Raw genomic sequence first — 27629 nt, forward strand, 5'->3', positions numbered from 1 at the left:
GCCTGAACGTGCCTGAATCGATTCATGAACGAGCGTTCTGTGTTAAACCCCAGCTGCGTGCTCTTTTGCTCGTGCTACATTCACAAGCAAAACCACCCGTCTGCAGTTCCAGCTTTGGCCAATATAGGTTTGGCGGCTTCACCATTTCCCAGCCGCTCTGGGGGATTGGCCGTAGGGCCTGGGGTGTTTGTATCTTTTCCCCCCCATGGTAAGGAGCTCCTCAGGTTGTCAAAAGCACCGGTGTTCACATCACAAGACAAAACTCCCTCCCACATCCTCACCACATGGGACCAAAGAGAGCGCCTTTGTACAGTAGCAGTGCATGCTGCAGAAACTGCACCACCTCTGACTGAAAGACAGGTAGTGAGAACAGCTGAGAGAATCATCTCTACCGCTAATTATAGACATCTACCACTCATACTGCATAAGCAGGGCCTCCAGCACTGAGAGAGATCCCTTCCACCCCTCCCACGGACCGTTCACCCTTCTGCCTTCCAGGAAAATGTTCTGCAGCATCAGGGTTTGCAACACAAGACAGTTTCTTCCTCCAGTCAGTCAGGCTACTCAACTCCCTGGCCAAACCCCCCTCACATGTCACACGATCAGCATAAGGCCTAATCTCCCAGAGGCTTGCCACCCAACCCTGTTGTGCACCCCATTCCCCATCACCACTTTGTCGTTTATGAACATTTGAGGAACACCACTCAAACTATTATTGTCTGTCAGTTGTACCCAGAGAAAATATGATCCTAACCCTTATATGACTGAATAACAAATCAAACTTTTCAACTTGACTTGAATTATTTGGTTGGCATTTGGCACCGGAGGTCTGGGAATGACTGTAAATTATCTGTCCTACCACCTACACAAGATATTCAAATGACTCCTGTCCTTCTCTTTATAACTGACTTAAGTCTAAGATATACTTCATCACACTGACATTCAAGTTAACGGATCGTATTGTTAGCTTGAAAATGAGCGAGACTGCTGTGCGACAACTGCATAACTGAGGCTTTACTCATTTGGAACGATTATGTACGTTTCAAAAGACAACACACACTCACCGTCTGAACATGCTCCACTGTACTGCAGTTTGCAACATGGCACCATTCCCTCTCTTTCTCAGTCTGATTAAGTTGTGATTAAATTAAATGGATATACTATATATTCCGGGATCATTTCTATTCTTAGAGGTGTGTCTTATTTGAGTCATTATCTAACACCCTAACACTCCACTGTGGGAAGCAGATGAACAACCTCACCATTGCACAACCCGGTTGTTGCCATGGATACCAGCGCCTGCTCACGTCCTCTTATGCTACAGAGGCTGTTTTGTAAGAGACGTGCTGTAGAGATGCAGAGGACGTGAGAGGACGCTGGTGTTGTTCGCCGCTTCTCCATCTGTGTTTAATTCTAGTAGTTTCTAATCCGTTTCAAATCGCTTTATTTAGATTCTTACTGTTTTTCAGTCCTGATTTTAGTCTGTAATACTGATTCTATGATCACAGTTGTTTCTCATTTCTGTTGTTTCTCAACTATAGATCAATCTGATTATTAATCTCTATCAATGTCCGTCCTTCCACTTTGGTCCCAAGTTATCTTAGAAACATTTGCTGTATAGACCTTCATGAATGAACACTATTTTGACTGAACACTATTTTGGTGACATCATGGCCTTTTCTCTTAAACGGCCCACAGACCAAAAATGTCCCTTGCTCACAAGATATCTAAAAGTCTAATGGGTGGATTAGATGTTTCGAATGGCACACCAGAGCTTGATCAGCGGGAGAGAGAGGGAGGGAGGGACGGAAAGAGAGAGAGAGAGAGGGAGGAGGAGGAGGAGGAGAGAGCCTATTTCGCCCACACAATAACCCAGCGATGGAGAGAGAGGCTACTAAACCCAGGAAATGCTGGGTACCGAACCTCAAGCTGACATGTCACAAAACGAAACGTCAGCTTGTATCTTATTCTTATATAATAAAAAAGTTATTGTTGGAAGCTCGAGACAGTGCAGGATCTGCTTCTTTGTTTCTTTTTGGTTCTTTTCCGACATACCTGCTAAAAATGCCTTCCCTATACAGTGCAGAGGTATATGTTATTATAGCGTCCATGGAACCGCAACACTTTTCAGATTCATTATCACGGACAACCATGCTATACCTGGTACCACCAGGTATAGCATCCTATATTATATATAGGATCCTGGCATCCTATACTTTCTATAGTTTCAATGTATACAGATTATTATAATTATTATTATTGTATTACATTGTTGGACTGATGCTACAGTAGGTTCTTGGTTTACCTATGATCCTAGATTACTGAGGCGCTGCACTGTTTCTCTGTATTTGGCGAGGACGAGAGGGGGGCGAGGACGAGACTTTGCATTATCTTAGGCTGTTGATCGTTCAGGAGATCTTGTGGTCGCGGAACTAATAATCTGACTACAACCACGATGACAGAGTGTCTGTCTTCTTCCACCCGCTTTATCTTGGAACATCTAAATGTGGTTTCTACATACAGTAGGTGCTCAATGAAGTAAAAATTGGTCTCAAGCCATAATTTACAGTTACTTTTCAAGCTAGAGAAAAGAGGTTAGGGAGAGGAACAGGGCAAGGAGATAAATCAATTCAGTTAATGCATAATTTATACTCTCTCATACGCATCCGTGATGCATTGTGAGCTTATAATTTGGCTATTTCCACTCAGCGACACCATCACACAGTGTATTAGAAATCGGACTTAGGTTCACTCAAGGGTTTTCCCTGTGTGCCTTAGATGGATGGGACAGATGCTTTGTGTTCCATTCCATTTCTAGAGGATCAGCCTTTCCTGCTCTGCCCAGCGTTCACTGCTGTTTGGGATGAGGCGAAGAGATGGATTGAGTTTATATGGTTCCTCTCTCATCCGTTTCAACTGGCACTAAGCCCAGGTCTCCTCTGTGTGTGTGTGTGTGTGTGTGTGTGTGTGTGTGTGTGTGTGTGTGTGTGTGTGTGTGTGTGTGTGTGTGTGTGTGTGTGTGTGTGTGTGTGTGTGCGTGTGCGTGTGCGTGCGTGTGCGTGCGAGCGTGTGCGTGTGTGCGCGTGCGTGTTGGAGAGTGTTTGCATTCCCTTTGCCGTACCTCACACATAAATCCAATTGGCACTATCGCACACACACATCAATAGTACACAGGTTGCTTTGAACACTGTCAGAAAGAGTGACTAGGAGGATTTGCCCTCAGGGCGAGAAATGGAAAGACCAGAATGAAATGTTACTTACAGTAACACGCACGCACGCACGCACGCACGCACACACACACACACACACACACAGATGACGACATTTAGTTGGTGCTTTATGTAATCCTACTGTACGGAATGTGACGCCTTCTACACTAGTCTCTGTAACTATATATTATGTTAAGGGATTTATGACATTGTTTATGGTTTAGGCTGTAGTACGTTTTTAAACAGGATCTAGTTCTCTATACTGGGCATGTCATAATAGGTAAATGTTCAGAATAGCAGCTTGTAGATCAGTTATTTTTGGCAAACAGATTTGGTGTAGAAGAAAAAAATCAAAACATTGAGGAGGGAATTCGGTATAGCTTGGAGTAGCTATAAATGATTATAGCTGCTTAGGTGATGTAATGATGATGTAAAACAAACGGTGTCAAAACAAACATTAAATTCTCTTTATTGTTAATGGGATTTAATGTTTGTGTTACGGACAAAACAAACATTAATTTCTCTTCATTGTCAATGGCATTTTTGAGTGGTGCAACCACTCCCTTACGGAGCTATGTGTGTGGCTGGCTGGGTGGGTGCCTGGGTATGAGCACGAAAATAGCATGGTTGTTTTTCACCACCTGTGCGCAACCTAACACACACACAAACACAACTGTATATATGATGATTTTGGGTGTGCCAGTACAGTACAGTGACAGTACAGTACAGTAGAGGGTACAGTAGAGGGACCCCCACACGGTAACTGTCATTTCTCAACCGTTTCGGACATAGGGCGGCTGGCTGGAATCGGGCCGGCCCCCTGGGTGCGTTTCTGGGGGGGAGTCTCTGGGGGTCCCTGGGAGTCTCTGGGGGTCCCCGGGGATCCCCCCAGGGAATCCCTGGGGACCCCCAGAGACTCCCACATGGTAACTCTAATTTCTCTACCGTTTCGGACGCGGGGCGGCTCGCCGGAACCGGGCCGGCACCCTGGCTGTGGTCCTGTGGGTCTGGAACTTCCGGGGACCCCCACACGGAGTTGCACCACTCACTTCACACGGGTGTGATTTTTAAAACAAACATTGAACGAAAAACAAACATTAAACCTGTATATAGGAGAGGTTAGCGCCCCTCAAAAAGGAGGGGGCCAAATACAGATCCCCCCAGTCAAGGATGTAAATAATTTGTTTGAAAAAGAGCGATATTTGATAGTAGAATGATCATAAGCATATCAATAACATAAACATGCTACCATGATTTTGTTTGTTGCCTCTTGTAACTCCTGGCTGTCCCCCTTGTGTCTCTATCCAGAGAAACTCCAGCGTATCTGGGAGTACCAGGGGCATGTACCAGGTGTCTGAACGACGCTCCTCGCCCAGCACAGGGTAAGTCATTGCACTGGACTGTAGGGGTACAGGCTTTAGTTTAGAGATACTATTGGACCGAGAACCTACCTCAAACCCTAACCTAACCTCAAGCACGGAGCAGCGCATGTTCTACCGCATGTCCGACCGTTGTTACCGCATGTCGGTCCGTTGGTGTGTTTAATCTGCGTGTGCATCCTGGACTGTAGTGCTACATTATATATACTGCTGCCCGTATGGCACATTGTACTATAGCAGTGGTTCTCAAAATGTTTCTCTCAGATCGCCCCTGTAAATAACGTTTTCATCCATCCACGGCACCCCTGAATTACATTGTTACATTGTTACACCTTACATTTATGTCACATTATGGTGCGTAAATATGTAATTCTCTCCCCTAAGCACTGGCGGAACAACTTGGTACTGGGCCGGGGGGGTGACCACACGACCGGGCCCCGCCGAACCTGACTCCCAAAGTGCCCTGAGAGATAATGCTTTGAATGGGTATCTGTCGTGAGTGACTGTGTAACGCTGTGTGATCGTCGATCGATCATCTGACAGCCCGGGCCCCTGGAGTCACGGGCCGTGGTGAAACGACACCCCCCTCCCCCCCGGTAGTTCCGCCCCCTGCCCCTAAGTATGTCACGATCAAAACCTGTGAGGATATCAGTTTTCCATTATTAGGAGAGATTGAAAAGAACTCACTTGAACCCTAGCATCCCTATTGGGGTGGGGGGAACAAGCTTGTACTGTAGATGCTGGTATTTTTGGTGAAGAGACTTGGTGTAAACTGAAAAAGAAGGCACCAAATATATCAGGGCTGGTTTACAAAGTCAAATATTATCAATGTAGTCCATGGTACCCCAGGACTTAGATAAACCCTGACTCTAGAACTACACACCATTTCCAGTTATACTGTATCATAGTATTAATCACCATACCACCAGAGCCAACAGTTTGAGTGGTGAAACTGTGGGAAAATTACTTTACCGGATTTATATTTGTGACATGTGAGTATATACTGTTTGATGTCCGTTAATATGAAATCCTGTTCCTAGTTATGACCTTTTAAAACTCTATAGTACAAAGAGGCTTTCCTTAAATAAGATTAGCAATTGCCTCGCCTTATAAATCGACCTGATATTAAATGGTGCCAGCTGGGGCCAACTGTGCCATAACTGGATTTAGATATGAGCATTTCTTAGTACAGAGGAAGCCTCATGAGTATTACTCACTAGTGCACTAAACCATTGTGAGCGTCTGAGCGATGAAGTGTGGGGTTTTATGAGCGTGCAGTTGCCAAATTACAGTATGACCATGAATTAGTGTTTTATGATGGTGGTTATACTGCATTGGTTCCCAACCTTTTCTGGATCAGGGCCTAATTGAAAATCTAGAAAGCGTTCATGGCCTTCCCATCTGACCACTGCATGTTTATGGCATGTTTATTTTAATGATCGATCAATCAATCAATCAATTGTGTTCCAGCTTGGATCAATGGAACTAACATAGTGTATTTTAAGTTCCTATTTATTGGTATCACAATGAAAACTTTAAAAAATAAATAAATAGACATTTTCTTACATTCATTTGTTCATATTAATGCTATATTGTCATTAAATTGTAGTGTTTTATTTAGCCAATTATTTGGAGGGTAATATTGTTTGCTCACAGGTTGGGAATCGCTGTTATGCTGATTATATTAACAGAGGGCTAGCTTCTTGTAGCATGCCTCTAGAACTGTTCAATGCTGGGGAATACCGTGGTGAACAGAGTCGTCATAGTGAATTAAATGTCTGACACACTGGTGACTGAACAGATAATGGCACCCACTGGGACAGTGCTCAGAGCGAGTCATTGAGGTTGAAGAGAATTTCACTGGCTCTTTCATTTACTTAGACTCGTCCAGTGAAGCATCATACTCTTGACGTTGAGGGATTCATTCATATCGAGACAACGGGATACGGTCAGTCCTGTTTGTTTCAGCCTCCATTTATAAAAGGATAGAAGGTGGTTTAGTTCCATTTCAGGAAGAACACACACACATACAGAAGGGCACACACAGTACGCTGCATAGAACATATCATGTTAGTCGTGCAGAAACGGAACAGGATCAGAGCAGCCGCACACCTCTAGACAGTGTTGAGAATTGGAATGTAAAATATATCTGTAATGTACAGATACATGGCACAGGATGTCACTTTACTGTGACATCCTGTGCCACTCAGAATATAGCTGCACAACCCCTTATACATGTTTCATATACTGTACTCATCCAGGGAAAGTCAACTGAGCACGGATGCATTGAAGCACAATACTTAACACTACTGTTTTTAAAATTAAATGTAAGATATGGCGTAAAGTAAACCAACCCCATGCCCTCTTTCATTTTACATATACTGTAACTATTACTATTAGTATACGGTACTTACCGTATGTCCTGTGTTATTGTATTTTAACAACCTGCCTGGGCTACAGATGAAAATGAGCTCATTAGCTACTCTGGCACATTTATAATGATGTGGTAACACAGCTAACTTGCAAAGTATCCATTATTGTCAAACATATTAAATTAGAAGATTCGTCCATGGTTCTCATTAATTAATTCATTCATTAATTCATTCATTCATTCACTTCACCCCTTCATTCAATTTAGCTACTATCTACAGCAACATATTTTGTCAGGTGCTGTTAGTTATGAGATGGCCTAAATCAAACCAATTATAAGTACTGTACATTGTACATTATGTTTCTTAAATGTGAAGAAATGTCACTTCTGTTCTTGTTAGTGTTATAGAGAATTATTGTTCTTCTCTGTGACACATCTCAGCCAGAATGGTGTATTTGTCTTAGGTGATCTGTTATCATTTGCAAAAGGCCTACAGGCGGGGGAACATTTCTCATCCACTTTTCCCATCCAGATGATCGTTTAGGTTTAGGTTTCTCTCTGAGAAACTAGCAGCCAAGAGACCCACTGCTCTAATCTTACAATTATAATTGAGGCATTTAACAGTGACTTACAACGTTCAAGCTCTCACCTCACCACTCTTAAAGCACAATGAAAAAACACTGAGCTGAATGCAGTTTGACACATTTTAGGCTAAAATAAAATACTGTTTTATGTTGCAATTGTCTTGCATTTTCCCCTTGTACGGAATTTGAGACCCTGTTGAATCATACCAGGACTGCATGTGTATTACATGTCACACAGAGTGTGACAGCATCTCTGCATGAGTTTTCACACACTTTGGAAATGACGTAGACTTCTGCGTGATACAGTTGGTGTTCCCATTTGGTGCATGTACGTATGTGTGTCCAAACATGATGTCACACAAACCATTCTCAGGCCTTCCCCAGTGAATTGTGTGATTCTTATCAGATAGTGTCCTGACAGCAGTCCTTGCTACCTTCTGTCTTTTGTTATTAATAATCCCTCAAAATCTGCAGTCTGCTTGCTGTGTTGCCAAATGCCATTTTAGCTGCAGGAAGTATGATTACATGTATTCATCATCTTTGGTTGCTGACTTAAAGGTCAATAGCCAAAGATGACGAAGGTTTCACAGTCGGAAGAATAATACATCTATCTATAAATGAACCAAGTATCTGTGTGTATGTATGTTCGTGGGGGCGGTGGATCAGGGGTAGAGTGGCCGGATGAAAACCACAAGGTTGCCAGTTCGAACCCGGGCTCCCCCAGAGTTAGTGTCGAAGTGTCCTTGAGCAAGACACTGAACCCCGAATTGCTCCTGATGTGCTGGTTGGTGCCTTGCTCACAGCAAGAAGGTCCTGTGATGTTCACATGGGGTTTCTCCGGGGATTCTGGATTCAGCCCACACCAAAAACACATGCATTTTAAGGACATGCCAGTGCCCTTAACTCTGGCATTATAGCTGGAGCTGGTCCCTGGGCACTGCTCAGTGACAGCCCACTGCTCCTAATTGTTAAGATGGGTCAGGTGCAGAGGTGGAATTTCCCCACAGGGAGTAAGTACAACTCTAAATTGAGAACATCTTCAAGGTTAAAGAGATATACATACCTATACATGTGCACTGTACAACCTTCACAGTGGCAGATACATAAGAATAAAAAAGCAACTAAAGAGAGCACTTTGCTGACTCAAGAAGTGATCTACAATCTTAGACTGTGTGTAGATCTGCTATTTGTGTAGATCTTTGTACATTTTGACACATTTCACCTATAATCACATAAATAGGGACGCCCGGTTGAAAGTAATTAGTGAGCACACCAAATATGAATCTGACTCATTACACCCTGCACGGGATTGAGGGAACCACCTTTGACCCGAGCATTCTGAACTGGGCATTAGCCTTTTTACAGTATATCATCACGTTATTGTGTAATAGTATAACAACAATAATACAACTCATTCACAAACAACTTCAGCACATCTACATATAATTGAAATATTCACCTTTCCTCTCATTTATGAATCTCCCAAGACAAATTCAGAGCTCCGCAGCTGAATCTGTCGGCTACTCCCATTACAACGTGTCGATTTGTTGTTATTAGGAATGGAAACAACCACCTGAGGGGGAGGGCTGAAGGAGAGTGAATGGGCTGACATCAGGTCTTTACACAGGGAATTGGGTAGTGCCCCAGAGGCAAATTCAAAGGACTTTTTGCCCCTTTTTTGTTGATGGGTTCCCAGATTGCTTAACCTCACCATACAGTGTTTGAGGAATGTTTGACAGTAAATAAATCACAGTTGCGCAGGTGAATTGATGGACATATCAACCTGCATAGATTCAGCTTTGATTGGAAGCACAGGATCAGCCTGTTTGTAATTACAATCGATTGTTTCCATGGGAAACCATGAAGTAGAAGAATGGTTGTGTATCAGACACTCAATCTGCAAGGACAGAGTCTGTGTGTTCTCGTTTGACCACGCTGTTATTTACAGTTCCAGTTCCACCAGCCACAGGCTGACCTGTCAAATGTCTGCACATCAAAGGTAGACTCTGAACCTTTAAGCTGATTGTTACCGTTATATATAGTTAATGTGATGGGTGGGTGTGATTTGTTCCTCACATAAATGTGTAGATGGAAGCGTCTATGGTTTTAACTGCAACATTTTATGCACATACTGTACATAGTCTACAATACATATACTGTACTATACTGAATGTATGCACTGTATGTATTCATGCACTGTACATATGTACAAGTATAAATACAGTATCTCTTTATTCAAAGCAATTTCACTACTACATAATGAATTATAAATTATATATTATTTATGCTATTGACTTCATGTAAATGTAATGTAATGGAATAATTGACTTCATGCATAAACCGAGAGCTGGGTTCAGAGTATCAGAGATTACAAGGCTAATCACTAAAGCTGCTTAGCATTTACTCTCCAACAATCAGAGGATACAGTACATACAGTACACTTAAATCATGAATTAGCTGCAACAGGAGCTTCTCTAACCAGCCCTTACCATTTACCACTTGTTTCATCACTTGTATGGGGGAATTATTTTGAATCAATGTGCTGCTACTTTTAATCAAGTGGTTGCTAGACAGTGGTTTAAACAGACTACAGTATGATTGTATTGACCCAGATTGCATCGTCTTTATTTAGAATGCTGACATAATATCCAAATAGACAGTTTGGTGGGGTAATCTTAGGGGTAGATTTAATTCATATTTGTAGCTTACTGTGTTATTCAAATCAGACTGCTGGAGACACTTGACATGATGTCACATACATTGATGTAACTGTCTGTAATAGGCATTATCATCTGTCATTCTATAACAAGCAACATTCACAAAGCGAGGCATGCCATGCACTCCTCCAGACTCACCGATTCGTGCTTCATGTAAAAATGAGCAGAGCAGGCAGGAAGGAGACAAAGTCAGAAGACATGTCCTAGTTTTCGCAAATGCTGTTTTTTTTTAACTGCTCATTATTTCTGCTCTGTTTTGAGGGAAGTTATATTGTAAAGTGCTGTTAGCAGTATGTATAAAAGCTGTCTCCATGCTATTGCAGCTCCTCTGAAATGCAACTCTCTTCCACTGTCAGACTTGTCGCTCTGGGACTCATTGTTGCCAAGTGCTTCAGTAGTTTTCCCTGCTGTAGGCACCTCTGAATTTCTCTCGTCCTGAGAGCCATCTTACATTTACCCCAAATGTGCAAACAAAATCTGTCTTGACTTAAATAACACGGTCACCTATAAACATCCAAGTGCTGTTTTTTCCCCACCAGCAGTAGTTTTAGCACACTGCTTTTAGCAGTAGTACCCATAATCTCATAGTAGTAATAGTAGTAGTACCGAATAGTGGAGATGCTCAGAAGTCAACAGGACAGAGATTGAATTGAACAGCTACAGTACCAGGTGCTCAATTCAATGGTTTAGGTTTGAATGTGTGTAGATCACTTTGAAACGCGTAGGTTGGACAACTGCACAGTAACATTTTCATTGTTAATGTCACTTAGTTTTTTACATGTTTTGTTTAATAGTTCCTCACCTCGCTCCCATTACTCCTTCTCTTCCTCCAGTGTGTCAGGGAGGGTGAAGTCGGTGTCCCAGGGCTCGGGGGGCTATGACAGCGACAGCGTGGAAATGCACGCCATGGACGACTGCCCAGAGTCCCAGTATTACCATGTCCACTGCCGGCTGGGCGAGGGTGGTTATGAGCGTTCCCCCGGAGGAGGCGGAAGTGGGGTTGGTGGTTCTCGGAGCTGGGGCCTTCGTAAGCAGGCCATACAGAACTGGCAGCGGCGGCCATACAGGAACAGCACGGAGGACGGGGACGAAGGCGACGTGTCGGACGTGGGTTCGAGAACCACCGAATCCGACGTGGAGGTGTGGGAGCAGGAGAGGAGGACTGTGGCTGAAGTCCAGCAGTCCTCCGCTCCGCCGCATCAAAACCACGCCCATTCTCACTCGCATACTCACCACAGCCGGTCAGGATACCGCCCTGCCACAGGTAACAGGAAGAAGTGTATGATTCAAATTACCTCTGTAGGAGCCAAATGGGTGAAAATGTCAAGCATGGGGTGGTGCTGATGTGCGCTGATGTTTTAACAGAAGGTTTGATCAGAAGGGCAAAATGTTTTGCTGTGGCACGAGAATTTGTCTTAATTCAATATGTATGGATCCCAAAGGTGATCATTTGATACGTATGTTTGCACTGAAGAACTGCCTGTATCATATGTTTTGAATATTGGCACACATAGCGGACGGTATTATATACTGTCCGCTATGTGTGCCAATATTCAAAACATAATGGTACAGTATTATGTTGTACAAAATGTACAATATGGTATTAGACAGACCGAACTATAGTGTCACTTGCCAGCCAGGTCCATCTTGGGTTCAAAGTAAACCCCCTCAGTAGCAAGTGTTCAATGCTTTAGCTATTGATTTTTTTTTTGGGGGGGGGGGGTCACTGGAACAACATATTTTCAGATGGGGGTCGGTGGCCAATTTCATATAGTTTCTGGGGTCCTTGACATGAAATATTGAGAACCACTGACATGGAAACATGGGTTTTTCAGAAAACTGTCATGATTTGGAAGACATTTTGTAGAATCTGTTCTCAGGTCTAAATGGGTTAATAACCTGATTATCAAAGTTGAATGCAGGCTTGTGTGGATAATGGCCAATGGCCAATGACTACTAGTAGCACTTTGGGAATTGCATACCAAAATACAAGCTACCTCCAGCCAACACAAAAGTAGTGATAAAAGTAGTGATAATAATTGGCATCAGACTGTAGAATTCCTCTCTTCCACTATGTGAATCCTTTATCAATGATGTAAATGAAGCCACTCATTTGGCAAATGTTAAGAAACAAATACCGTTAGCCACTTTTTCCCCAACCATTAGGTCCATATCTCCATATCTTTATCAATAGAATTTATGATAATGCTCTTGCATGTATCATCAAAGCAGCTGATAGTACCCCAGATTTTCCTTGTGCTGGCTTAGTCATGCAAGTCATGTTCGAGAGTGTGTGGATGAGACTGAAGAATTGTATTTTCTCTGCCAGTATTGTATGTAATCAAAACAGTTTTTTCATCAGTAAACAGTTATCTTAACATCCTACCTAACAGCATCTGAGAAATCTGAGAAAGGCAGTAATAGAATAGTTTACCCTCGAAGTGATTCCCAGGACAACAATGCCTGAGAATCTAGGTCACAGTGGGTTGTTACTGTACTCTATGGCAGTGGCTCAGGAGGTGAAGCGGCCGTCTTGGAATCCGACGGTTCCAGGTTCATTCCCCGGCTCCTCCAGGTTATGTGTCTATGTGATGGCGTGTCGCGCGTGCGCGCGTGCGTGCGTGCGTGCGTGCGCGCGTGCGTGCGTGCGTGCGTGCGTGCGTGCGTGCGTGCGTGCGTGTACTGTATGGGTACTATATGGGTACTTTGTAAAGCGATTTGAAGGGTATACTAGGAAAGCATTATACTCATTAAGACCTGAGGCCGGTTCTACAAATGCCTTCTAAATCAGTAGTTTTCACACTTTCAAGATTAAAAAAAAAATGTAAAAGTAGCAGATGTATACAAGCTTGCGCCGTGGCAGGAATCTTTGATTAGCCAACGCTAAAATCTAAAACTGGTTTTAACGGCAGAGTATTAATTGAATTAATACTCAGCTTTGCTGGTCTAAGAGACAAAACTGGGTCCAAAGATGCCACCAAATATGTGGCATTTATTAGTCTTCTCTGTCAAATTGTCCACCTATACTGCACCTATAAGTACATTCTTGCTACACAATCATCCTGTTAATGAGATCCCTGTAATGTTGCAATGTTCCATGTTGTGTTCTTTCTTAATAGCTGCCAGGTTTTTCAGATGGTACAAATACACGATTCATTCAATTTCCAAGTAAATGGGGCACAGCTTGGCACTGGGCTCATCTGGACGTCTTGAGTGTAGGTGGTGTACGTGTTTGTCTATGCAAGTGCTTCTGTGAGGCTGTGTGCGTGTGCGTGTGCGTGTGTGTGTGTGTGTGTGTGTGTGTGTGTGTGTGTGTGTGTGTGTGTGTGTGTGTGTGTGTGTGTGTGTGTGTGTGTGTGTGTGTGGACTGCACGTGCGTGCGATACAGAAAGCATTCAAAGCTCTGTTGCTTTGAGGATGCTGTCCAAGGCCAAAGATAACATGATTCATCGAGAAGTGATGCATGCTGGGATGGAAGAAATGGTCTTGTGTATAAATAGATGAACTGCTTTTATGCATACAGAAAGCAATTCAGGTTGACAGTTAGCGCCACCAAATGGACATACAGAGAATATCTTGTCAGTGTGTGAGATATGATCTCATAAAACACTTTTAAGAAATGTTTCACTTAGGTATGTACACTTATACAATATAACCCATTATGAGCGGGAACCCCTTTTGGTGTTTTAACTAAGCATTATGTTATAGCCTACTTTAGCTATTGAAAAATAGCAGATCTACAAGCTCAAGCTTTTAGGTCTGGTATTTTTGAAAAATCATGAAAATGTGGCACTAATCTTTGAATATATATTCTTTCAGAAGACTTTGATTTTATTTCGACGTTGTTTTTTCTTTAGGTTTCTTTTGTACAGTAATTGTAAATAATGTTTGCATACTGTCTTTTTGGGAAGTGCTAGTACAATGGGTCACATACTGTCTTTTTGGGAAGTGCTAGTACACATACTGTACAAACGAACACAATGCATCCTCTGACCCCTTCTCCCAGGTCGCTCAGAGGGCGGGTATAGTAGGCCTTGTCGCCATGAGAAGAGCCCCTCTAAGTCCAATGAGGTGATCAGCCCGGAGATCCTGAAGATGCGCGCTGCCCTCTTCTGCATATTCACGTACTTGGACACCAAGACGCTGCTGCGGGCAGCCGAGGTCTGCCGCGACTGGAAGTTTGTGGCGCGTCACCCGGCCGTGTGGACCAGAGTACTGCTGGAGAATGCTCGCATCTCTTCCAAGGTGAACACCGCCGCCACAGAAGAGATGTGTAGCCTACTTCAGTTACTTAAATATACAGTAACAAGACTTGCTTTATTTGCTGCAGGGTTAGGTTGAGGGGTTTACCCCAAATAAACTGTGGTCACCACCAGTGCCACCAGGTAGCATGTCTGTGGTTCTGTGTTATTTTCTTTCTTATTGTAAAATCAATACAATAAATGTTGTGCCCATACCCTAAGTGGGGTTGGTGAAAGGGTTCTCCCTGTGTCCCCTAGGGCAGGGGTTCTCTATGGTTTTGGCTGGAGACCCCTGGAAATGCTTTGGCCATGTCTCGTGACCCCCGCCCCGCCACCCTCACTACAATATAACCTTATAACCTGGGGACCCCCAAAAATATTTTTTTATTTTGCATGTTTGTGACCCCCCAGGGGTCACAAACATGCAGTAGTCCTGGTCTCTTTACTCCAGCCGGGGCGCCTGATGGAGGGGAAAGGAACTGGTTGTGTGTCCTACCAGGGAAACTCCCCCCTGTCAGGTGAAAAGAAGCGGCTTGGACTCCTCATGCAGTGTAGGAAGTGTGTGTATGTATATATATATATATATGTATATATGTATATGTATATGTATATGTATATGTATATGTATATGTGTTGAGTTTAGGATAATATCTGTGAAGAAGACATAGACATAGTGTAATGTACTGTACACTGTTACTAAATAAGTCATAAACACCTAGAATGCTCGCAGGGGGACTATTGCATCAGTAAACTGCCTACAGTATTTTGTCTTTTCACTATTCTATTCACATTTTATCAATATTATTCAGTATTCATAATTCCCATGTTTCCTTCGTCAGTTCCTGAGCACATTGTCCCAGTGGTGCACCCAGACTCACTCCCTCATTCTGCAGAACCTCAAACCACGACAGAGAGGAAAGAAGGAAACTAAGGAGGAATACCTCAAGAGCACACGGTGAGATACACTCACTTACTGTAACATACAGCAAGATCAGCATTCTGGACTTTACTGTGCATGGAAAGCTACATTGTATTGTAGAGAGTATGCACAATTGCACATGCGTCACTTTTCCACCAGGACACAAAACCAGTGGTAAAACAAGCACTCGTTGGAAGTCACTCAATGTTCCTGCGTACCACCTTCTTCTTCTTCTAAATTCCACATTGACATTGTGTTATTGAAAGCAAGCACTTCCAAACTCTGACACTTTTATGAAGCAAACACTTTGCAGATAGAGTATAATTCAAGCTTTCCGTACAGTTGCCTCATCGCAGCAATACATCCCAACATGAACTAAGCAAACAAGCAATTAACCCTTTGACGCATGAATTATGATAACCTGAGTTTAAAAAAATATGTTTATTAGTCTTTAGACATACTGAACCATTTTTAAAGGAGTTTCTGACCTGTACGCGTTTGTGTTTTTAATTAAAAATGAAAACCAATTAATACAATTATAAAATGATGAAAAAAAATGATACAAATTCAATTATATTAAGTTAAAATATATTTGCAATGCTCTAAAACTACAATTGCCACATTTTTAACATATTCTAATAGCAAGTGCTATTTCTTTCTCTGTACACATATGCCATTTTAGCAAGAAGAAATATGACAGAATGATTGGATAGACTACATGTGTTCCAACTGAAATGAGTCTGATAACCTACTGCAACAGTTTTTATTACTAACTAGTAATTACTTACTGTACTGTTAGTTAATTACTTATTTCAAATAACTCCATGGTGATTGTTTTTGTCTGTGTGGGTTGGGGGATGGCTGGTTGAAGTAGTCTGACCTGGCATGAGTCAAACTAATTGGACTCAGAGTTGGGCACTGTGAGTCCAATTAGTTTGACTCAGGCCAGGTGAGACTACTTCGATCAACCATCAACTATCACTGTTTTTTCTGAAGTCTAACCACCTGGGCAACAATCAGCTGGGGTGTGGAACACGTGTGTCGAATTTGAAGTCGGTGGTTTTCGAGTTACGTTGATTACAGACGTATGTACATACACACACGTACAGAGACTTGGAACATTTATAGATAGATACAGCTCCACTGTTAATTATTATATATTCATTCATGATCCCCACTGGCCAGGCCACTAGCATCAACCTCACTTTAGTCATATTATAGTTGCCTCACTATCCATCAGGCGTTTCTATATCTGCTGCACTAGAGCTCTATATAAATAGACTCAATATTACTTGCATAATGTAAATAATGATGCATAAAACATTATTTTTGATACAAACAATGCAGGTTGCTGTCTAGTAACATGAATACATTGATTTATTTCCAAAAATGTTACTGCAGATGAAGAATTTTGTAGTTGAAATAGAGCCAGTGACACATTTGTCATCTGTCCAATTTAGTGGACAGATGATCAATCGTCATTTCCTCCCAATATAAAATCAATACTTGGAAGCACTATTTTACTATAGTGCTTATTAGATGTTACTTGATGTTTTTACTTGCAAGGGTCTCCTACTTTCGAAGAAATGGATAGATATTCCTGAGCTGCTGGGTTTGTTTACATTTCTGTCAGCCATCTTGGATGTTGAGAAAATAATGTTAACGGCTGGCCACTGGATGGCAGTGTTGGGGGGGTGCTCTGGCATCCACATAATTATGCAACTCTGCCATCAAAACTTATTCTTACCATAGAAAATTACATTTTAATAACTGTCCACTGTAGTGACCGTTATGCGTTATCGTTTTGCTTTCACATCTCTCTCTCTCTGTCTCTGTCTCTCTCTCTCTCTCTCTCTCTCTCTCTCTGTCTTTCTGTCTCTCTGTCCTCAGTGGGTGCTTGGAGGAGGGTCTGGAGGCTCTGCTGAAGGCTACAGGCACTAACCTGCTGATCCTGAAGGTGTCCCACTGCCCCAACCTGCTCACTGACCGCTCCCTCTGGCTGGCCAGCTGCTACTGCCGTGCCCTGCAGGCTGTCACATATAGGTACAATGCAACCTGCATCACATGCTCTCTCTCTCTCTCTCTCTCTCTCACACACACAGACACACACACACACACACACACACACACACACACACACACACACACACACACACACAGGCTACTCACAGGTCATCATGTCATAATATTAAGTGATTCGTTTCTGTGAAAGTGTTTCTGTGGTTAGATGGAGCTTTGGGACAGTTGATAAAGCGTTTGTGGGGATCATGCAGACTCCTCAGAGAGCTTTTCAATACCAGTGGTAACGTTTTACTGCACAGGGTGGGTGTATACTCTTTGTATGCATAACCTCGCAGTTATGTTAGTAACGGACAGTTCTTGTGAAGTCTCTTGGAATTTCCGTTAGATGTCCCATCTTCAACTGCGTGTACAAACCAACAACAGTTGGTTTGTGTGTGAGGACAACTTGGCATTGCACGGATTTAATTTGACCTTTTATTAAATTGTTCAGAACAGTTCCACACAGAGCCTGTCAAACGTTGTGCAGTGTGTATTGCCCTCTCCTGTGAAAGTGTGTGTGTGTGTGTGTGTGTGTGTGTGTGTGTGTGTGTGTGTGTGTGTGTGTGTGTGTGTGTGAGATCTAGATAGATGATAATAAATTACCATATTAGATTTTTGTAACCTGGCACTCCTCATATCAAAGTATGAATCTGGACATACTGTAAGCTATCTATAGTACGTAATGCATATGTGTTGCAGGAGTGCCACAGACCCAGTCGGCCAGGAGGTGATCTGGGCCCTGGGAGCCGGCTGTAGAGACATCATCTCCCTGCAGGTGGCGCCACTACACCCATGGTAACAGACCACTCCTCTTGGTTGTGCTCTGTATTAAAGGAGAGTCGTTTGTAGTTCTTTACAGTGTGTTCATTGTTCTCATTAGGTTCTAGTTCTTTACAGTGTGTTCATTGTTCTCATTGGTTTTCAGCCAACAACCAGCTCGCTTCAGCAACAGATGCCTACAGACCATTGGAAGATGCTGGCCACACCTCCGTGCCCTGGGTGTGGGTGGGGCTGGGTGTGGCATCCAGGGACTAGCCTCATTGGGTAAGTAGGATGCAAAGGTTATACTGTAGATGTCCTGAGTAGCCGAAACGCATCTCTGATTGTCCATTCTCTTATCCTGTCTGTTTCACCCCGCTTTCTCTTTTCTACTCTCATCTCCTTTCTCTGTGCATCTCTGTGCAACCCACAACGCATGCACGCGCGCGCACACATGCACGCACACACAGCAAGGAACTGTATGCGTCTGCAGGTGTTGGAGCTGGACCATGTGAGTGAGATCAACCAGGAAGTAGCAGCAGAGGTGTGCAGGGAAGGACTGAAAGGTCTGGAAATGCTGGTGCTCACCTCCACCCCAGTCACCCCCAAGGCTCTGCTCCACTTCAACAGTGAGTAGAAATATAGTCCCTGTTTTAACATGGGTAAACCTAGTGAAACACTACAGTGATGTCATTAATAACATATCAAACGGAAACAATGGGCTAAAAGCACAACATCATATCAGGAGGATTCAAATGCTTGTGAGTAAAACAGAGTTTTGAGCCTGGATTTAAAAGATTCAATGGAGAGCCAGGGCAGATTTAATGGTGTTCCGCAGTCTGGGGGCTGCGACAGAGAACGTGCAATCCCCTCTGATCCTCAATTTGGTCGTTGGGCACATCTAATATGGAGGGTACTTTTCTCTCAGTCCTGGACTATGGGGACATTATTTATAGGTCTGATGCTACATCTCTTTTAAAGCGCCTAGACACAGTCTACCATTCTGCCTTAAGGTGGACTACGGGTGAGCAGATTGGCTGATCCCAGTGTAATTGGAATTATAGTAGTCTAAACGGGATTGTCAGGATATCTGTTATGAGGGCATGAATGACGGTTTCTAGATCGTGGACACTGGACAGAGAGGAATGGCTTATTTTTTGCTATGGAGGGGAGGTGAAAGAAGCTTGATTTGACTACTGCATTTCCCTGCTTATCGAATTTAAAATCAGAGTCGAAGAGCACCCAGGTCTTTTTTGAGTGGAGCTTGACTAGGCAGGACAGGTTGCCTAGATCGCTCTGGATCTGTGTGATTGAATCAGTTGGGCCTAAATGAATCTTTCTACTTTCCCGCAGGTGTGTGCCGTAATCTGAAATCCATAGTGGTTCAAATTGGTGTAGAGGACTATTTTGAGGACCCCAACAGTCCCGAGGCCAGGAAACTATTTGACGAGATGGTGAACAAGCTACAGGTATTGTCTCACTATCTCCTACTACACCTACAGTTGGGTGCCACCGATATTGTCCCTTATCATTTGACCCATTTAGGCCCGACCTCAAAATTTAAAAAAATCCTTCTAAATCCTCCAGTTTTCTGAAATAAATATTTTCACGATTTTTCAAAAATAGCAGACCTACAAAGCTCGTAGCGCGCCACTCGGTGGCGCGCTATGAGCTTGTAGATCTGCTATTTTTCAATAACTAAATTATAATGTTTAAAACACCAAAAGGGGTTCCCGCCCAAAATGGGTTAACTGTCCTTAGATCACGCAAACCTCAGCAAAAAGAAAAGGACAATATCGATGGCCTCCAACTGTAGGACCACGAAGGCTGCCTCATTGTGTTTGCCCCTCCAACGTACGTATGGCCTTTGAAATTACGTCGAAAATTGACTTCACCTCACGTGACGTCATGTGGCAGGCTGGCAGCCACAGTAGGCGCCCTTCACTTCACACAAGTGTGATTTTTACATTGGCAACTCATTCCACAATACTATGCAGTTGACTAATCAGTAGAGAGGAGGACGATCCATGATTTATGAGTAAGGTACAGCAGGCTTTTCTGTAGCTATTGCAATTACTCATAGTAGCTGGCAAGCCTGCTCTCTTTAGTTTGGTTTTTTTATGAGTGTAAAGAGAGAGGAAGCAGAGAATAAGGGCAAACTCCGTTTTTTATAGTCAACGCGTATGCTGGCACTGGGAACTGGGGTTTATGTGTTAAACCAAATAAAATTAAAAATGTGCCTAGCAAAACTGTTACTGAATACAATTTGCACAATTATTTGAATAATAATGACAGGACTTACTTGATGAGGTAATACTTGTAACTCTTTGACTTTCTTAAGGCGGGTTATTAATTCATAACATCAGATTCAGAAATCAGATGTAGGAAAGAAGTTTGAGAACCACTGCTACTGTAAATGCAACCCAGGTGTCCAGCTGGAATGGAATCGTGTTGTGTTGGACACAAAGGGCCCTATCTCCCTGCACTATATCCCTTGGCACTATCCGCTATCCCTTAATTACGATAACCGATACATCTGTTTCTCTACTTCCCCTCCCCAGCTCCTTTATGTTAAGCTTTGTGAAGTCATTTTGTCACTGAAGTCAGTTTTATAATCATGCACATAATCACATAATCATGCACATGCACACTTTTTTTCCTTTCTTTCTTTTTTTTTAAGCTAAAAAAATAAAAAATAAGAAATAGTTTTGTAGCAAAAGCTTGTCAATATCTGATGTGAGAAAGCCTCAGAAAGCCCACGAGGACCCATAGAGGGTAAACCCTCTACTCGGCTTTGCTCAAACTTTATTTTTTCCTGCCTTTACAAATGTAACCTAAAATGAGGCCTATGTTCTGATTTCTCTCCCATACGTTTTATTTCAGGCTCTGAGGAAGAGACCGGGTTTCTCCAAAATTCTCCACGTGAAAGCTGACATTCTCTGCTAACATCCTCTGCACGGCTAAACTGTCTTCTTGGCTTCAGCCACTCTCAACTGACTCTGTTACTCTAACTCCAGGATGTATGATTGCATCTGAAGCACTAACAGATCAAATAACAGATGATCACAGACGCTATAATGAACTGGGAAGCTAACCTGGAAGGAAACTAGAAAGCTAAATGAGAAGCTAAACCAGAAGCTAACTGGCGAGGTCGCTGGGAAGCTGTCCAGCCAGCTCAGGCTAGCGCCACATAATCTCTGACTATAACACAAACCTGGGGAAAACATGCTTGTTACAATTCCAGCTAGGGGAATCCAGATCACCTCCCCTGGTAACAGAACATGTACAGTATAAGCCAGACAGAGCCGCTCTGAGGCAACAAAACAAGGTAACTTAATAAGACCTTTATCCTTGGTTTTCTTTTGGTTATTCTACAGCACCAAGCTGTTAGGCCAAGTGGGCCGTGACATAATGGAGCCAGACCCCTGCCTATAAACACAAACTGGTGAAAGTGCAAAAAAACAAAAACAAAGACAAACACAACAATTATGTTGTTTCTTTTTTCACAGAGAATGTTATACTTTCAAGAATCTCAAGCTAGGATTCCTATATTTAGAGGCTGTGTGTGTCTGTATGTATGTACCTACATGCATGCATGTCTCTTTGTGTGCGTGTGTACATTGGAAACAAATGGCCACCATACACCTTTCTCACTCAGCTCCCTCCCGCCCCAACGCTATCTTGGAATCATTGTCGTCATCTCTGTGGACAATTCAGCAGAATCACCATGTTGTTTCTACAGAGAACTCAACATGTAGCTCCCAGCAGTGGCAAAAAGAAGAGGATGACTGCTTTTTGGAAAGAAAGAAAGAAAATAAATGTAAAAGATAACATAGAACTTCACTCACATGAGTTATTCTACATACGCTATGGCCGAGTGGTTGTCATGGCAACTCCACATTTGAAAACCTTTGTATCAGCATAGTCTGCTTTCCAACTCAACTGGATATTTTCTTGTTTTGTTATTCTGATTCCCCGTTTCACCTCTGGACTTGACATTACCCCTTTTTTGCACTCGTAAGTTATGCAGTAGAATCAGTTAATTTAACATGGTTAAATTGACACATCAGATTTTACTGTGTAATATCTCCAGAGTAGTATTTTGAGCACCAGACTAGAATGCAGAATCAAATTGCTGTTGTCTAAACAAGGCTGCAGTTTCATTCGTAATGCCTTTCTCTCCTAGCTCTTCTACCAATCGTAAGGACTGGAGCTTTGGGTTTTGTGTCCTCTCATGCTGTCAGGTCATTTCTCTGGCATGCCACAGAATGGGGAATACGTGCAATGTGGCTGTTTGTCCAACAGGCCAGTGTTTCTCAAAGTGGGGTCCGGGGAACCCCAGGGGTCCTCGAGGGGCTTCCAGGGGTCCCCAGGAACATTTGTTGATAGCATCAATATTAGTTTTACCACTTTAACCCTATAATACATTGTCTATTTTAAAATAGCCAATGTACAAGCTCACTACACGTCACTTTGCGACATGTCGTGAGCTTGTAGATAAGATATTTTTCAGACGATCTTGAAAGTTTTTAAATTTACGAATATTTTTGAAACAATCCAAATGTATGGAGGTGCCTGGGCACAAATTACTTTCCAATGTGGGTCTGCAGCCAAGTACATTTGGGGGTCCTTGACATGAAAAAGTTTGAGAACCACTGCAATAGGCAACTAACTCCCACTTAAATGCACAATTGATGTACATCCGTGTAAGGGCGCATTGCTAGTAAGAAAAAGAACAGGGTTGTCCTCACTATAGTTTGAGAACATGGTGAATATTGCTCCATTTATATTCATGCCTCACATGGTGAAACCATTTATATTAACAGTGTTATGCCAGTTATGGGAGCTTCATATATTTTAGCATCTCTAACTGTTACCGTTAAAGGGCTTCCCATGGTCAAGTCCCTCTCCATTTCTCACTAAACTATTCTCAGTCAGCATTCTATGATGCCATCTGCTGATTCAATAAGGGAACTACACACTTGAATGTTTTGCAGGAGTTATCTTTGTACTGCATGTGCCAGCAACATATGTTCAGGACCATAGCATCACATGTATTCAAGCTGAAGTGTTACAATACTATATCTTACTATGGTTCTAACTGACATTATTCTTTTGGGTTTTAGAGATTACTGGGCAGCAAAGCTCATAATGGTACAGAAACAGAATGCAACAACAATAATAATAATAGCAGTCATGTTAGTCAAGTTCTAAGTTGTTAGAGACATCTCCACAGAACTGTTATGTTTGCATTTGAAAGATGCTCCTGAACATTTCTGAAGTACTATTCATCAGGAATCTGAACATTTCTGAAGTACTATTCATCAGGAATCTGAACATTTCTGAAGTACTATTCATCAGGAATCTGAATATCCCTATTTTGACAAGCTATAGCACGGCTGCAAAATACGTCATTCCTTATTTTCCTAAACTTAACCCATTTTGACCTGACCTCAAAATTTACAAAAAATATTCTAAATCCTCCAGTTTTCTGAAATATAGCTAAATTATAACAATGTTTAAAACACCAAAAGGGGTTCCCGCCCAAAATGGGTTAAGTTTCTTGCAGACTGGACGGGTGGAAAAACACTGCTGGTTTCTGTACCTAAGGAGTCTTAAAGGAGCATTCAGTGATTTGGAAAAAAAACCGGTCCACCCGGTAACAAGATGTGCACATGCACACGCTCTACAGTGGGGGAAGTACAACAGACCAACAGCACGTGCTCCAAGGCCTGCCCCACTCGATCATGATTGGAGGAAGGCCCCTCTCATCCTAATTGGATGAAGGCTTTGCCACCCAAAGCCCAAACCGAAACTAGGGTTTTTTGACCCCAGGGGTTAACTGGGGACAGGGAGGAACTCCTTATATGGTCAGCACACTTTCTAGTAGGGAGGATTATCCAAAAAATAAGAAGAAATAAGTGATATTTGAATTAAGTGAAATCACTGAATATACCTTTAAGACAATGCCCTGCAATGTCAAAGAGCAGAAACTGCACAGTGAGAGATAGAAATAAGAGCAAAGTGTATTCCCTGCTATGATGTCCCACTGAAATGTTTTGTTTTGGTACCAAAGTTATCATTAAGGGGCACGTACAGTATGTGGTGTGTTTTTTATTATTTATCATAATGCTATTATTAATCTTCATTTGAAACATAAAGGGCAGCAAAGTCTCCTAGATGACCGATTCTAAGATAGTGGACCATGATATTTGTAGAATGGTCTACTTTCAATGTTCTAAGTTAGATGATGAAAAGCTTATATACCGTTACTTATTTTAGTTTATTTGAAAGTCGTGCAATTGAAAATTAATTATTTTCAGCAAGCGAAACGGTCATATGACAAGGTAAAAAATGATGCTTCATGCTGTTCTCTGGGTCTCTACCACAGTTGATATGTTTATGAGGAGTTATGTAGTTTGCTTATTGTGCTGATATGTGTGTTCATAATGTGACACATTTAAATTGTGTAGTTGTGCAGGTCTCCATTTTCTCTTCATGTTTTTCCTAGTTCAGTATATTGTGACAAGCTACTGTTACTGAAACATTGTATGCTTCAACCGGGCTTCAAGGTTCTTTTCTTTTATATTCTTTTGATTTTTATTTTTTTTACTTTTGCTGACACAGTAGAGAAAAGACAATGCACTTGTCGATTTTTGAGTTTCAGACAATCCTGTCTTCGCTAAGACTTAAAATACTGTACATAGGTTGTTGGTAAAAAGAACAAACAAAAAAATGACATTTGATGTTCTATAATAATAAGGTTGTCAATAATGGGAATACTCTGATGGACGAAGTGGACAATTATAGGTCAGCTCATTCTGTAAATGTCTTCTCTCCAAAGCTGAACAAAAGACCAAACATAGAGAATTATATTATGTACCTGTAGTGTTTGAAAATTGCAGTTCTGTACTATAGACTTTATATTCAATGTGCATCAGAGTCATATAGAGATGGAAAAAATATTTAAGAAGAGGATAAAGATGAATTAATTCAACTATTTATTTATATAAAAAGAGAGCAATGTCTAATGATGTTGGCATGTTTGTGTTTTAAGCATCAATCATTAAGTTGCCTTCTTAAATGTATGTTCTGCTATTGTGGCGAGGAATCTATTTAGATGTTTTAAGAGCTTTGATTGCTTGCAGGTAAATGCTATTTATTTTTATTTTAATCAATTCTGTTGTTGCACTAGTGAGAGAAAAAAAATACAGATGTTTATTATTAGAGTGTTGTTTTAAATGTTCCCAGTATTTGACATAATAGCCTATAATGCACTTTTTTCTAGAGCTCTTTTACCAGCCCATTGGGCATCAGTTTTGTCTTAAACAATCATCCGTTTCTGCCAATACGACACCCATATCCATAGATTCTGTTGTAGGCTGTGGGTATTTATTTATCATGGTCGTGAGACTCATGACATGGACGGGATATGTGGAATGATCATGACATGGACGGGATATGATGTGGAATGATCACCAGTGAAGCACCATGACTTGACAGACTTTGATGTACAGTCGAGTTGGTCTTTGGCAACATTTATTTCCACTGCAAGCCCATTGCTCCTTTTGCATTCTCTCTTTGACCCTTTATTCTCTCTCAACACACACATTCATATCTGTCATCTGTCATCTGTTGGACCTAAGTTGACCAAATCCAAATGTTTTTCATAGCTAATGACTGTATAGGCTTTCAAATGGATTTATGTGTACAATCGCTGAGTAGGAACAAGTTGTTTGTTATTTGCGTTTGTCTACTTGATTTCAAACTCCTCACTAATAGCACAATATTATGCTTAACTCTTAAATAGGACCTGCTGAAGATTCATACCATTTACTTTATGAAAAGACAAAGTTGCCAATTATTATGCCAAAATAATGTGTGGCTTACTTCAGCATTCACTAACCATCTCAACTGTCTTTGTGAAAAGTATTTATTATGTTGTTTTTTTTACATCTGAAACATAGCTTCCTTGTGGGCACATTCCGTTTACTATTATGTTTTCATTTTATTGATTGATTTTATTGATCTGTCTTTGGCACTGTAACACTATGTCATACTGTGTGTTTTTTCTAAGACCAGCATCATCCCAAGGTTTTAGTTAATACAGTGTGTGCATCAGTCTTAAGGCCATTTATTACATACCTCTCATGTATATATTCACTGTCTGATTGAATGATTGTACTCTGCCCATTTGTCTGAATAGTATTATACACATTACCTCAACACTTATCTGGGCAACTAAGTGTGCACCCCCTTTTATTTATATATATATATATATATATATATATATATATATATATATATATATGACAGATATGCAGATTTTAATTTGTGTTGCTACTCAGACAAAGGGAGGTTTTGATGCTGGAAATGTAGTCCTCCAGTTGAGAATGCATTGCTCAGAACACTAATAGAAAAGGTTTATTATTACCCATTTCCACTCATGACATCAATAAAATGGCTTACTTCAGTGTCCAGTGGTTTCTGGTGTCCTTTGTCATGATCATAGATGACACATTATCAATCATTTTAAAACTCACAGAAATAATGTTTTCCTTGGCCGCTGGCATAGAGGTCTGGGCACCTTTAACTGCAGCCTACCAGTGTGTTGCGGGTTCGAATCCCGATCCTGATGATTTTTGCTGGCTGTCACCCTTTGGTGCCACTCCCCTCTCTCTAAGGCATACAAGCCCCAAAACAAATCTCTTAGTTCTGTACTCTCTTAGTCTTATGTCTTATGTCATCATTATTCATCACTAAAATCCTCTGCTCCTTACAGTATGATCCAAGTGGACCCATCAATTTTGGTTCATTATAGACTTTATAAATATGTGTATTACCACCGCATGGTGTACAGTACAGCACACGTCAGTACAGAGCACAAATATGAGTAGTACAGTACAGTACAGTACAGTACAGTACAGTATGAGTACTACACTACAGTACAGTATGAGTAGTACAGTACATTACGAGTAGTACAGTACAGTACTAGTATAGCAGTACGAGTAGTACAGTATAGTACAGTACGAGTAGTATACGAGTACTACAGTATGAGTAGTACAGTACAGTACAAGTAGTTCAGTACAGTGGGTACAGGCTTTAGTTTAGACATATTGATCCGACTGTCATTAGACCGACAACCTACCTCAAACCCTAACCTTACCTAACCATAACCGTAAGCACGGAGCAGCGCATATCCGACCGCATGTCCGATCGTTGTTATCCAGTACAGTACAGTACAGTACAGTACAGTACAGTACAGTACAGTACAGTACTGCTTGGTAATGCCGCAGGTAAGGTGACACTGTTGAGTAGCCTAACGCATGCACGCACACACGCACGCACACAACACCACTCAGTTCAGTCGGGTCTTATTTTTTCTTTAT

The 27629-nt window shown here is 41.8% G+C and overlaps 1 protein-coding gene across 1 annotated transcript in view; it reads left to right on the forward strand.

Annotated features, from left to right (window-relative positions):
* fbxo41 (F-box protein 41) overlaps positions 1-26578 on the forward strand; it is a 59610-nt gene extending 33032 nt beyond the window's left edge. The window contains exons 5-14 of the mRNA XM_079498623.1: positions 4518-4591; positions 11094-11524; positions 14267-14505; positions 15341-15456; positions 17311-17463; positions 18181-18276; positions 18407-18525; positions 18711-18869; positions 19594-19709; positions 21124-26578. Coding sequence (XP_079354749.1) covers positions 4518-4591; positions 11094-11524; positions 14267-14505; positions 15341-15456; positions 17311-17463; positions 18181-18276; positions 18407-18525; positions 18711-18869; positions 19594-19709; positions 21124-21186 — 1566 coding nt within the window. The 3' untranslated portion in view covers positions 21187-26578. The remainder of the gene's footprint in view (positions 1-4517; positions 4592-11093; positions 11525-14266; positions 14506-15340; positions 15457-17310; positions 17464-18180; positions 18277-18406; positions 18526-18710; positions 18870-19593; positions 19710-21123) is intronic.
* The last annotated feature ends 1051 nt before the right edge of the window (positions 26579-27629 follow it).

Source organism: Electrona antarctica (assembly GCF_951216825.1).
Source record: "Electrona antarctica genome assembly, chromosome: 4".
In the NCBI taxonomy this organism is placed as follows: Eukaryota; Metazoa; Chordata; class Actinopteri; order Myctophiformes; family Myctophidae; genus Electrona; species Electrona antarctica.